Source organism: Phaeodactylum tricornutum, chromosome 9 (assembly GCF_000150955.2).
Source record: "Phaeodactylum tricornutum CCAP 1055/1 chromosome 9, whole genome shotgun sequence".
NCBI lineage: Eukaryota > Bacillariophyta > Bacillariophyceae > Surirellales > Neidiaceae > Phaeodactylum > Phaeodactylum tricornutum.
In genome coordinates this window covers 381,407-394,275 of record NC_011677.1, presented here as the reverse complement: position 1 = coordinate 394,275, position 12,869 = coordinate 381,407, and the positions used below count along the sequence as shown (strand labels likewise).

Genomic DNA, 12,869 nt, shown 5'->3' with positions numbered 1-12,869 from the left:
CCCGAAAGGCAAGCAGTCACAAGATTTCGTTGGCGCCGAATGGTAGTCGGGAGAAGTCGCGCGGATATGAATTTAAGGTAGTAAAATAAACTGTTGACAGCCAATACTATTTACAGTTAAAACCTTAATGCTCTGTCTTTCTCCTCTGTTTTAGTACGGCAAAATCGAGTGTAGTAGGCCATGGAAACAAGTGACATAGCCAAGCCTCTTCTTTGGGAAAGACTTGCTGTGAGGTTGATCGTATAAAGCCTGCTGTGCTTTACAAGATTCATGCTTTCCATTAGTAACACGTCACCGTGAACGTCACGAACCAATCGGCCAAGATGGCTTTGGGTTCCTACCGGCAAAATCCTTCTCAGGCTAGCAGCTACCATGAGCTGGCTCACGCAGAGTGAGCTCCAAAAGGATCTGAAAAGACAAACATTCAAAGGGACGCCCCTTTCTCTTGCCACAACCCTCAACATGAAGTCTTCCTTGCCCATTCTTACGCTTTTAATTGTCTGCCTCGCGACATGGAATGGTGTGAGCGCTTCCGTATTTTTGCCGTACGGCGCGCAGTCCACGAGGAGTGTGCGTTCCTTCGCGAGTCCATTGGCGTCCAAGAAGATGGATCGCAGTAGCAGTAGCCGCGCCGAACTCCGTCGTGTGCTGCGCGAGCGGCGCTCAACTACTTCCAACGCGGCTATGGCGATTCCAGGATACGGAGTTGCCGAGCAAGTCTTCGTTGGCGGCTTTCTCAACTTTTTGAGTATTTATAATATTGTTATTACGGCCCGCATTCTACTGAGTTGGTTCCCTCAAGCGCAGGGGGTGGCTCTTTTGCAACCGGTGTACGCCATTACGGATCCGTACCTTAATATTTTTCGAGGAATTATTCCGCCAATCTTTGGTTTGGACTTATCTCCGCTTTTGGCGTTTTTCTTGCTGAACGTTGTAACCAAGTCGACAGCGGCCATTGGGTACGAGATTCCGCCACACTTGCAAGACAAGTACCAGAACAAGTCTGTCTTTGGACGATCGGAAAACAAGTTTAGCAATTTCGGCAAGCGCAAGAACAACAAAAAAAACCTCTCGATGAATCCCTAGGCGGACGTGCCTTGTGCTGCACTTTGCTTTGTTAAAGTGGCCAAGGTAAAGTATACCTACAAATGCAGTCAGCCGCAACGATTGTTCGGTAGTATGTTTCGATCAAAACCATACTAGTGTAACACGCTAATTCAATTAAATCATTAAATCAATGCAACGACCTATCCTGTCACGGAACGAAATTTCAACAGTTTGATCGAGGAGCAAAGATAGTAGTTCTCAATTACGAATATACAAAGCACGGCTACCGAAAACGATGTCTCAGAATGATGAAGGCCGGATCCGAGAAGAAACTACAGTGTACCCACACTTTGTAACGTACTTATTTTTACGTAGACCCAAATTTCGCTTAAGCTGTCTTCTTCTTCTTCGGCTTGAGGTATGAGCTGACAAAGAACTGGGCGAACAAAATAAAGAGCGACAAAATGTAAACCAAGTACGATGTCACCACCCGGCTATGGGGAGCAGCACAGCCCTTGTACAAGATCATGATAGCCTGCGTCATCATCGTGATGAACTGCACCAGCTGCATGCTGGTCAAACTAGATTTCCACCAAATGGGCAAGGATTTGCCGGTCTCTGGGACCTTGGTGTGCATGCAAATGAAGTAGTACGTGTACATGACGGTGTGGATGAAACCGTTCAAGACGATGGTGAGGAAAATATCACCATCAAAGTTTACATGTGCATTCAACCAGTAGAAGAGAAAGATGGTTGTGTGATGGTAGACGTGCAGGAAGGAAAGTTGACGCCACTTCTTCCCGAGAACAATAAAGATGGTGTCCCAAAAATCCCAAATTTTGGAAACGTAAAAGAGCCAGAGGAGCTTAGCGAGAGGCGGCTTTTCAAAGTCCCAGTCGTTGCAAGGCCAGAATGTGTAGCCGTTACGATAAGCTAGAAGACTGGCTTCAATGGTCATGTAAGCACAAAGCATAATCTGTGAAACATTGTAGACAAACTTGAGCGGATAAGGGTCAATTGCGGGGACTCCTTCGAGACGGAAGAAACGAAGTTGTCAGAGAGTACAACGCAACAGGAATACAAAAATGCGTATGTCTTTTACCTACCCATACTCATAATGAGAGATCCAACAAAGACAAAGAGGAGGTACGCCACGGCAATGCTAAAAGCAGTAGAAAAGTCAGTGAACTCCCATCCCTGATCATGAAAACGGAGCACATGGTGGTGAGATCAGGTAGGGATACGACAAACGAAACCACCAAATAATGGGACATTTGCGCTTACCTCGGTATGTCCACGATAGTGATCAGGGTCGGCCCAGCTCAGAATAGAGTCGCCAAGATCGTTGACCATGACGACATACTCGTCATAACTTGAAGGTACCATCATACTCTTGAAATATCTCTGTTTTACACAAGTGCACGGTCAATATACGGATCACGATAGTGAGCAACGACCTGCGTGTGATGACGATAGCTACCACAAAAGACCGTGTCGATGGCCCTTCGATATCAGTGTCGTCGCTCGGATACCTCTCGATATGCTACTCCCGAGGTCGAGGCTAGTAGATATTGATCGCGTAGATCACCGACGATCGGTCGCCGACCGTTGTGACGACTTCGAAGGAAAAATCCGTCGGCTGACGTTTCCCGGCGCGAATACTTTCATTCCGGACGCGTGGAACTACCGGCGTACGTACGTACATACGCTAGGACAAAATCAGTCCGACATCGGTGGTGAGTGAATGCATATTTACCATCCTCTCTCTATATCTAGCTAGGTTACAGTTATTTGTCAACGTACCTGAGGTTAAAACACATGTCAACGTAGCATTTCCCTAAACAAGACTAGCGATAAAACGTGATCCCGCCATTTGCTACGCTCTATATCGTTTTCTCTCCGTAGCAACAGTCACAGCATTTTACAGTTGGCTAGAGTGGAAGACCATTTTCAAAACCAAGTTCGTTTTCATGAATTATGTCCAAGATCTGACACTTCTCCCTTGACGTCGTTGTCTGCCAAAGGATTCAGTCCAGAATGAGAGGGCGCGGATGCTTCCGCAAGAGAGGGAGGAACCTCTTTATCGGTAGTAGTAGTTTTGGATTCGGTCAAAGCTGTTTCAGCAGCTGGCGATGTCGCATCGACCTGTTGTGTAAAGCTCGTGCGGGCCCGCATGGCGGCCAAATTTTTAGTGCCAAAACCCTTGCCCCGACGCATTGCGACCGTTTCTTGCGACCCGTCTCCCGCATCGGTTTCAGATTCATCTTTTGAGAATACCGGGTTTTGTATCGTGCCTTGTTTCGCAACGTCTTTTGTATCTGAAGCGGGGTCCGAGACGGGGACGGCAGCAGCTGTCGGGTTCACTGCTGCCGATGCACCTTTTTCAACGCTACTTGCCTTATCGATGATGGCCAAATCAGTGACAACGGCGTGTTCTATCATCGGGGCAGGCACGGCATCCCCCGATTCACTTGTCTTGGTTTGTGAACCCGTCAAAACAGCTGCAGTACTACCCGCGTTCCCCGGTCCACTGCTGGTTGTTCGAGTAAAGCTAGCCCTCATTTTGAGTGCCGCTAAGTCTTTGGCGCCTCGACCTAGACCACCGACAGGCACCTTGCGATCCTTGTTGACATCGTTCGACGGTTGCAATGAAGCCGTCGTTGACGGCGTTTTGTCGTCAGATTTTCCACCTCCGACGTCCAGCGATGGTAGTATCGAAGCCATTACAAATCGATGTACATCGCTGAATGCTTTTCCGCCCGTGACAGTTCCGTTGGTACGGGAAGCACCCGCAATCTGCTCAAAACCACCGCGAGAAAAGGTTCCTCCCAATGAATGTATGTCGCCCATCGACATACTCCCCATGCTAGCTCGAATATCTGTAGTGGAAAGGCGAGTCAATTTCGCCCGGGCCGTCGCATGCAGCGACAAGGCGTCAGAAGAACGTTTTCTTCCCGCAAGTACTCGGGGTCGTAAAGTTGGTCGCGATGGAATATCTCCCGCATCAACGGCATTTTTGAATGTTACAGCATTTTTCAACACAGCTTTTGTATACTCTTTAGTCGCCACAACCAAAAGCCAAATTGCGTTCTCGGAAACTCGAAATCCGGCCGATTGCGATAAAGCGCGGACATGTGGGTCGATCGTTATCGCACCAGGTAGATTTAACTGGTATCCGCTGGAACGAGATCCTAGGGTCGTATCGACTGCCGAAGAGGTTGATACTGTTGATCGATAATATGGAACTGAATCATGCTCGAATGAACTCCGTGGTGTTGATCGATTCTGTTTTATACCAATGCCCAACTTCTGTTGCTCGGCATGGTTTGCAGCCTTAACTTTAATGTATTTCTTCCAGCTTGATGGGGTTGTCGTCGGCAATTCCTTCACAGAGACCTCTGTTTTGATGCATTGTTGTAAAAGCTCTGTAAAGAGAAAAGGTTAGACCCATTCTATTCATAGAAGCAGGCAATCGAACGCACACGTACCGAAAATCAGTTTGTTGTGCAATTTCTGAAGTCGTTTACTTTTCAGAAAAGCATTAATCACAGCTTCACACTGATCTGTAATTGTTCTCGACAGTCGTCCTTCCAACCGTCGAGACAAGGCTCCCCAGTATTTTCCGAAGAGCTTTTCGTATCCCCTTTCTCTGTGCACTGCTGCTCCGGCACTAAATATTCTTAGTTTTAAGCTCTCGAGCTTAGAAGGAGGCCTTTTCAAAGAACTGTGAGTGTCAAAAAGAAGATCGGACAAAAGCATTTCGCCTTCCCGCATTTCCTCAACAACTCCTGTAACATCTTCTTCGTCGCTGATTCGGGCTCGCTTTCCTGGCCCTAGATCATGCTCTGCCGGCCGCTTGCTGGCATCGAGTGAGATTTTCCCAGAAGACCTAAGGTTTTCACAATCGATCGAAATATCTACTTCTCCACCAGTATCTTCGAGCTCCAATTCTGACTTGAGCGCTTTTTCTTCTTCCATGAGGACTGCATTTCCAGTCGGCAGCCGAGACGAAACATCGCTCTCTTCTACTTTGCAATCAGAAAGCTGCCCAAAAACCGAACTGTTGCTCACCCTTTTGAAGTCTGTTGCTTCGTCGCCCATACTAGACGTTTCTTTGTTTTCGCTTTCCACAATGTCAGCTCTTGCTGTATACGTCGGAACTGGAGATGCCGCTTGTGATTCTTTCGAACCCGCCGACGTCGCACTTGGCTCGTGGTCAAAAGATGCTCTCTGTGGCTTCGAATGTTTCTTTGCTATAGTGCAGGCGTCTGTACCAAGATTCTCCACATATGATGGCATTGGGGTTCTGTCGTTCGATGAATCCAACGACGGAAGACCTCCTTTCTTATCCAAAAGTAAAGCGCCCGATGGAGTCGATCCGGCGTCGTCAGCTAGATGCATACTTATTCCGGATGGAACAGCATCCTTACACATATCAATTGCTGCTGAAGGAAGACTCGCAGGGACCTGACCTTCTTCCAAAACAGAAGGGTATCCACCAGACGCTTGTTCAGAAGAATCAAGCTTTTCCGCTATTCTTGTTCCCCTGGTGGTGTTGCTGTCAAGTACGTGGCCATTGATGGGAACGGGTGCCATGGGAGCTAGGGCGCTCCCTGATTTCGTTGGTGTCTCCCCGAAGGATCCGTCGATGGGGATTGAGCATCGTAAGGTTCTCTCAGATTCTATTTGCGAGACTTGCGATTCACCAATGTTCTCCAGATTTGGAAGTGCGGCGTTGCCATTCTCCTGATTCACTTTCACTTCCGAATCTTTACTCTCATTAATGAAGACTGCGTCTTCATCTTTTCCTGTATACGGTCCAGTCGCCGAGTCTGCCTCACAACCCTCTAAATTTTGATTAGACGGCCGCTGGCTGCAGTCGCTTGCGTTCACACTTTGCGTAGAGCTTGAAGGTATGACGTTTTGCTGCTGCAGTGTATTCTGAGTATTCGCGGAAAAATTGGAACCTTCAAAAGGCACATCAATAGTATCCGTTTCTGCCTTAAACATCTCTGTACGGTCATGACCAGATGGATGAACAGAAGCACTACCCACTACAATCCCCGTATGCACTCGGATTCCCCCATCAATAATATTGTCTCTTTGCCCCATCGACGAATCGGGTTGGGCATCGAGGACTCTTTCGGGGATACTCTCGATAGTTGCATCGCCGGCATGTGAAGATTCGACGACGACTTTGTTTTCCCAAAGTCCCGCCTCACGACTCTCATTGATCACCCTCTTGAATTCCTTGATCTCTGGCTTGGATATTCTCACCGCATCGTGTTGGTCATTGTCATCGGGTGATGCTAAGGCGGGAACCTTGTTTGTTAACTCATCCTCCTGAATATCTTCGACAGCAGGCAACACCTTCGCAGACGAAAGCCTTTGCCTCTTGTCTTCGTTGGTATCGTCTCTACCTAATTTCTGAACAGTCCCTGGAAGCTCCGCATCTACAAGGGTTGCCGCACTCTTTTTACGTCCCTGTTCATCGAGGACACAAGCTTCTTTCTTGGAGTTTTCGTGAAGATGCTTTTGCGCTTTACTCGCAGTAGCGCTATTTCCGGGGTTTAATCCCAGACCGGTTTCCGGTATCTCAGTAAGATGGACATCAAGACTTGGCGATGGATCATCATCAAAAGATTCTTTATTGCCATGATGACCGGGGCTGTCATCTAAATTTGACGGCTTCACAGTACAATCCTCACTTTTGTGTTTATCATGCAATTTTCTTAATGAGTCCTCTTCTTCAGAATGCGCAATAGTCAGAGATACATTGAGCTGCGTATCACTACTAGTAGCATCCAGAATTTTACCAGCCTCTTCAGGAATCGGTGTGAAGCTCCCGTTCTTAGTGCCAGGAGGCTCGTCTCCCATGGAAACACCAGGCGAAGATTCAGGAATAAAAACCTTTTCTGAGCAAGGAAAATGTTCATTTTCTTCTTTGTCCATCTCTCCACGAAGTGCGGTGTCTACGGTAATTTTTTCTGACCCTTTCTCAAAGGTGGTTATGGATTGCCTCCGAGTCGGTGTAGAAACCTTTTTTGAGCAAGGTAAACGTTTGTCTTCTTCCACTTCCATCTCTCCACGAAGTGCCGTGTGTTCAGTAACTTTTTCTGACCCAGTCTTAAGCGTGGTGGGTGACTGCCTCCTTGTTGGTATAGATTCTTTGTCCTTGTCCGTTGAGAATACCTCAACATCTTTGTCGCCTTCCGACATTTTGACCGTGATGCCATCCTCTGAGTCTTTCTCAGCAACAACGTGGTCACCCTCGTTTGAATCTATTAATTTATTTCGGCGACTAGAAAACTTGCGTGGGGGAGACGTCCGCCGGCTAAGACGACCGTCGAAGGTTTTGGTCAGCTTAGCTTTCGCAGAGCTTGAATCGCTCCTCCCTTTCTCATCCGAAACCAACTCCTCATCACCGGATTCGGACCCTACCTGGTATCCCGACGATGCAGCTCTCGTCGGCGAATGACTTCCTCTCAAAGAAAGCCGACGAGGTAGCCGTCGGGTCCTTTCACTAGGCCTTTTTTCTTCCTCTTGGTCAACTCCTCCCTCATCTGGGACCATACCTTTTTCTGCCTGTGAATCGTGGTCATCAGCATCTTCGACGGACGATTCGTGTTCAGCAGTATTGCCTTCTCCTTCAGTGGAGTCTTCTTTCTCGTATCTTCCCCTCTTCCCCCTGAGAGACCTGTAGCGAGTTGACCGCGACTTAGCACGTGTCCTTTTACTTGGCTCCGACTCGCTGCTTTTTTTATCCTCATTTTCAGCATCCGGCTCGGTTGAATTTTCGCCGTCCGATCTTTCAGCGTCGGTGTTCGAGGATACGCCCCGGGAAGTTTCTTCCTGTGTCTCTCGGAGGCTTTCCTCTGCATCCTTGTGTCTCGATGAAGCTCTTGTCTTCCGCCCGCGAGTCCGTCGTAACGTTGGTTCTTCAGCCTCCACTGCCAGCGACAATTCGGAGGCTCGTGGCGACTTGCTCCGGAGAGCCGTTCGCTTAGACCGAGTCCTTCCTACCATTGTCGACCAAAGCTTTGAGTAAGAGAGAAAAGCCGCAAGCTTGGCGGGGTTTTGAATTCAAATGAATTGTCGGCAGAATTTCGCAAAAGCGACACCAGCACAAAACTTTGTTCGGGTGTCCCCAATAAGAGGAACGTTACGTGCACTTGACGCCCGCTTATTCCCTACTAATATAGAAGTGCCTTCACTTTACAGTTCAAAAAAATCCAATCAATGTATCTACTGCAATGCTCGGGTTGAGTTGGTATCATTTAGATGCTAACAACGTTGACAACGTTATTTTCAAGTTGTTTTGAACAGCAATGTAGCACATGAAAGGCGACTAGGGCGCCCCAATTCACCTGTGACATGAAAAAGACCAACCCTTCAAATTTCGAGATACCTCAGGGTTAAAGATGGACTAACTCTAACATAGCCTCACGTCAGTGGAGTTGCAACTACCCTGCCCAAAACTACTTTGTTTCACACATCTCCGTACCAATACAGCTAGTAAAAGAAAGCATCAACAATACTTGAATCTCCAGGACGATTAGTATCACCGACCTGCGACCTTGGCTTTGATGCGGTCGTTAGGTCAAAAGCCGAAAAGTATACTTCGGGCAGCCAACATTCATACATTGTCCTCTTCTCCTGTTATCCTTGAAAATCTATTGCACTTTTTTCGTTCGCCCAGTGATCTCCATTGAGCTGAACATCGACTGTTGCTTTAGTTGCCCTTCCCGTTTCATCCAAAGACGTTTGCTCCAAAACTTTATACTTTAAATCAGCCATCCCATTTATCTTCCATGTCTTTTCGTGCTCTTCCAGAGCTTCCCACTTGACCATACATTTCCATTCGCGATTTGCACGGAGAAAATTTAGCTTTTCGGGCAGGGTCATGTTTTCTAAATCAACCAGGGTTCCTTTCGGAGGCGATTCAAATCGGATCCCTAACCTCTCCAGCCGTTTCTGCATTTCGTCGTCTTCGCCTCCCCAACCCCAGAATGTATTTGGATAGCCATTAATGCGCTTATAGTCTGACGAGGAAAACGACACAACGCCTCCGAAGTACTTCGGATTGTTAGAATACCGACCCCAGACTCTGGCGATATGTATCGGGGATTTAGGAAACTTCGCATACCAGGATCCGAGATCATCTTGAGGAAGCAGATCCACGTCATGAAAAATAAAGACATCGTGACTGCGTTTTGATTTGCGGGCCAAATCAAACCCGATATTGAGGAGCTTGCCGCGATTGAATTTGCGTCCATCATCCGACTGCTCGATGATGTAGAAGTGATAGTCAGAAACTTTTCCAGATTTTAAGAGTCTATTAAAGAACCGTTGCATATGCGGAACGAATTTGGCTAAATGAGCAGCACGTTGCTGTGCAGAATGAATATCCCGGTAGGGAACAATCACGGCAACCGAGGTGGAATCGGCCAGTTCCAATATGTCGTCCACGGAAGTATCGACGGTCTTCCTCATGTATTCTCCAGGTGATCCTCGAGGACGCTTGTCGGCTCCAGACGAATCCTCATGCTGTCGCTTTTTCTCGCGATCCTTGTTCAATTCGGCGCGTTGCTTGCCTTTGAGTGGATCTTTGGCTTCTGATGCCGTTGGAAAGTGCCATTGTGTGTGTTTGGTTTCCTGGTGAAAATAAAAAGTTCGTTTCTGAGAGGTAGAATATCCACGAGACCAACCGGGAGGTAGAGGGGCATCTCTGTTCATATCGGACATAGCGCAGAAGCTCTTAATGGCCTCACAGGAACACGATGTGAGTGGATTGATTCCTTACAAGTAACAGGAAACCGTTCAACCAACTAACTGTAAAGCGGTGACAACAAAAGTGAACGGCGCTATGTAAAATGAAAAATGTTATCTTACGTTAGTCAAGGTCGATCTTTTTTCATGGAACAACTGACAGTAAAATTGAAGGATACCCGATTCCTTGAATTTCCTCCGTTTGGATATGTCCTCATATAGTATTTTGTCGTTCAAGACTGATCCAACGTGCGTCCGAAGACATTTGGGTTGAACTAAGATTAACTTTTCAGCCGGACTACCATTAGTCAGATGAATGTTCACCTAATTCAGCTCAGACAACTTTCACGACTCCTATGTCTACAAAGTGATCCACAGTACTCGTATCCATTCACAGCAACAAACCCTTCTCGCCTTACGACTTTGCTTCCACCATACAAGACTGCCGTTCTCCGATTACCGCGATGTCCGAAATGGTCTCCGTGCATGCTCCCTGATTAAGCTTTCAGAAAAGCTTTCGGTTCTTCTTGAAAGGGAATAGTTTTTTCAATTTCCTTCATAACTCGCAAACATGTTTCATCGCGATAGGACGGACTCATGACGCATACGCTGATTGGCATTCCTTCGCTTCCTTGCATAACTTGAGCCACAATCCTGGAGATAATGTCTCGTTGGTCAGCCGGCATATCTTTCCTTCGATAGTGCGCTTCATCCGCACGGACAGTTGTAACGGGCAAAGCTCCGCTAGGCCACTAAGCGAGAAAATGAGAACGAGCACGCACTTGATCAGAGAACTCTCACGAACAAAAAACAACACATATAAAGTGCCATTCTTACCTGTAGGAGATTCGCTAGAAACATGTACGAACAGCTAGCTGTAAGTTTACCCGACAAGCCGTGTTGGATTGCTGGAATCGGCATGGCAGGATGGACGATTGCATCCAAGCCCGCCTCTCGTACCGCGTTGTCCCATTTCTGACGAAGTTCGAGAACTTTTGCGACCGACTGCCACAGATCCCAAACGGGTACACCACCATTTCGGCCTTGCTTCAGCAAGTGTCCCCGGCGTTTATCAATCAAAGCCATGATGACCGGCTTGAGTAAGTTCGGAAGGTTGCTCGCTTGGTGTAATGTATCATACTCGGAAATCATTTGCTCCCCTTCCAAAGCCTCAACAAAAGAACGAAAATTTCCTTCGGCAGCATTGATGGCCACCAGTAGACCGTAACTGATCCATCCGTCGGTCGGGAGTTTAAACGGCACGCACGTGTGTCCTGCTTTGGTCAATGCATCGATCGCTTCTCGAACGGCGCGTTTGGAAGTCAAACAAGGTTCAAACCAACCATCGGTATCAAAGTAGCCAATCTTTAGCTTCGCCTTACTTTGGTACGAATCCACGTCGAACGGTAGGGGCGGAACGCTGCTGTCACCTTGGAACATTTCTGGTACTAGAACGGCTTTCATAAATTGTGCGCAGTCGTCGACAGTGCGGGCGAGAGGTCCACACACGACGGGAATAACGGCGCTCGTTCCGGAGCGATTGTTTTTGCGAGCCTTCATATTTCCCTTGCCCGACACGCGATATGCCGTCGGCTTGAATCCCACAATACCGCAAAACGAAGCCGGAATGCGTATAGAACCAGCCACATCGCTGCCAATAGCCAAAGGCACGCACCTGGCGGCCACGAGAGCGGCGTCGCCGCCGGACGATCCACCCGTGGAGCGGCACAAATCCCAAGGATTCCGAGAGCGTCCCCAGATTCGATTGTACGTTTCCGGAAGCATCATGATCTGAGGTACATTTCCACTGCACATAGGAATGGCCCCAGCGGAGCGAATTACTTGCACAATCAAGGAATCTTTAGTATCTTTCTGGTTCAATCGACAGGCGAGACCTCCAGTAGAGTACGAACCCCGCAAAGCCAAATGTTCTTTCACGGAAATCGGCACTCCGTAGAGCGGACGCAAAAAGGTATCGGCGTTGGGAAGATTCTCCGCAACCTCGACGGCGTCTGTGTAAAACTCTTGGGCAATGGCGTTGATTCCCTCTTCGTCCCTGCCGAGTCGGCGACACCTCTGTGCCAGAAACACAACGTTCATTCGTGGATCCAATTTGCGCTGCATAATAGCGTTCCTCGTCTCAACGGCACTCAAGAAAGACATTATATCTCCGTCGAGCGGCTCGGCAAGGCACGGATGCTCCAGGGAAGATCGTTCTTGCCGCGCACGACGAATCCATCCGTCGTAGCGGGCTCGTATGGCGCGCCGTTTCTGTACGCACCGAAGCCAAACAACAAGGTATACCGCCGCAAACGCTACGGCACAATGGGATAGAATGTCTTTCACATCGTGGTCTTGCAGAATTGCGATCAAGGCAAGCTTTGGATGGTGAAAATCAAAGGACACCATTGTCGCGCGACTATTTTGCACGGAACAAATTCCGGGACGGAGGCTCGATCCAAAAATCCCGTGTCCTGTCACCCCACAGTCCCGTACATTCCTTGCAGTTTACAGTTAATTTTATAGTTAGTCTCGTGTTGGAACTGGCTGTCTTGTTTTCTTAGCTACTAACTACTAGAGCTAACTCGAGCGGAGTTCGGTCCGATAAGAAACCCTCGATTTCCGCAAACCCCAAATCGAAAAATCCGACTCCGTGTGACGATCCATTTACAGTTATGCCTATTGGTTTCTTATTTCTTCAGACTTATCTGTAAATTTGGCGCGAATATATGGAGGCGTCACCACGTGTCGTTGATAGTGAACACAAAATGTGCATGGACTTCACCCGTATCGCGGTCAGCCGTTGGGGACCGTGGGAACACGACTGGGAGGAGGCCAGAAACGGGAATTCCCACGGATGCGACACGGGGCTGCTGGGGGGCGCTGGCAGAACGCGGCGCACTGCCAGTACTGCCACGACGCTGGAAACTGGCTGCGGTGTGTGCGCGCGTACGACACACGCGCAGTTTACGTTCGTGCGTACCAATGGTATGTGTAGACATCTACGCAGAAAGAGACATTCTCGAAAGTATCCGGTGGGTTACGAAGTTCCG

The 12,869-nt window shown here is 48.2% G+C and overlaps 4 protein-coding genes across 4 annotated transcripts; 1 reads left to right on the top strand and 3 right to left on the bottom strand.

Annotated features, from left to right (window-relative positions):
• Positions 1–372: 372 nt before the first annotated feature.
• Positions 373–1,086, top strand: PHATRDRAFT_36034 (predicted protein; the record flags this gene model as incomplete). The annotated part of the gene is made up of 1 exon (XM_002180590.1): positions 373–1,086. The coding sequence occupies one exon, from the start codon at positions 373–375 to the stop codon at positions 1,084–1,086; it is 714 nt and encodes a 237-aa protein (XP_002180626.1).
• A 313-nt stretch (positions 1,087–1,399) lies between these two features.
• ELO6b_2 (elongase delta 6 elongase) lies at positions 1,400–2,538 on the bottom strand. The gene is made up of 3 exons (XM_002180392.1): positions 2,332–2,538; positions 2,154–2,244; positions 1,400–2,076 (listed from the first exon to the last, which is right to left on the bottom strand). The coding sequence occupies exons 1-3, from the start codon at positions 2,434–2,436 to the stop codon at positions 1,436–1,438; spliced, it is 837 nt and encodes a 278-aa protein (XP_002180428.1). The 5' UTR covers positions 2,437–2,538; the 3' UTR covers positions 1,400–1,435.
• A 6,035-nt stretch (positions 2,539–8,573) lies between these two features.
• Positions 8,574–9,862, bottom strand: PHATRDRAFT_46140 (galactosyl transferase). Its single transcript, XM_002180391.1, has one exon. The coding sequence runs from the start codon at positions 9,790–9,792 to the stop codon at positions 8,707–8,709; it is 1,086 nt and encodes a 361-aa protein (XP_002180427.1). The 5' UTR covers positions 9,793–9,862; the 3' UTR covers positions 8,574–8,706.
• Positions 9,863–10,313: 451 nt separating this feature from the next.
• On the bottom strand, positions 10,314–11,778 carry PHATRDRAFT_12740 (predicted protein; the record flags this gene model as incomplete). Its single annotated transcript, XM_002180390.1, has 2 exons — positions 10,314–10,568; positions 10,654–11,778. Coding segments are annotated over 2 exons (1,380 nt in total), but the record flags the coding sequence as incomplete, so codon positions are not given.
• Between the last annotated feature and the right edge of the window lie 1,091 nt (positions 11,779–12,869).

What these genes read in the sequence shown, in the direction of transcription:
- ELO6b_2 (XM_002180392.1), bottom strand. Translation starts at nt 2,436, where the DNA reads ATGATGGTACCTTCAAGTTATGACGAGTATGTCGTCATGGTCAACGAT. An exon ending in ACTATCGTGGACATACCGAG is followed by an intron (nt 2,245 to 2,331) that starts GTAAGCGCAAAT and finishes TTTCATGATCAG; the next exon opens with GGATGGGAGTTCACTGACTT. An exon ending in ATCTCTCATTATGAGTATGG is followed by an intron (nt 2,077 to 2,153) that starts GTAGGTAAAAGA and finishes TCCGTCTCGAAG; the next exon opens with GAGTCCCCGCAATTGACCCT.
- PHATRDRAFT_46140 (XM_002180391.1), bottom strand. Translation starts at nt 9,792, where the DNA reads ATGTCCGATATGAACAGAGATGCCCCTCTACCTCCCGGTTGGTCTCGT.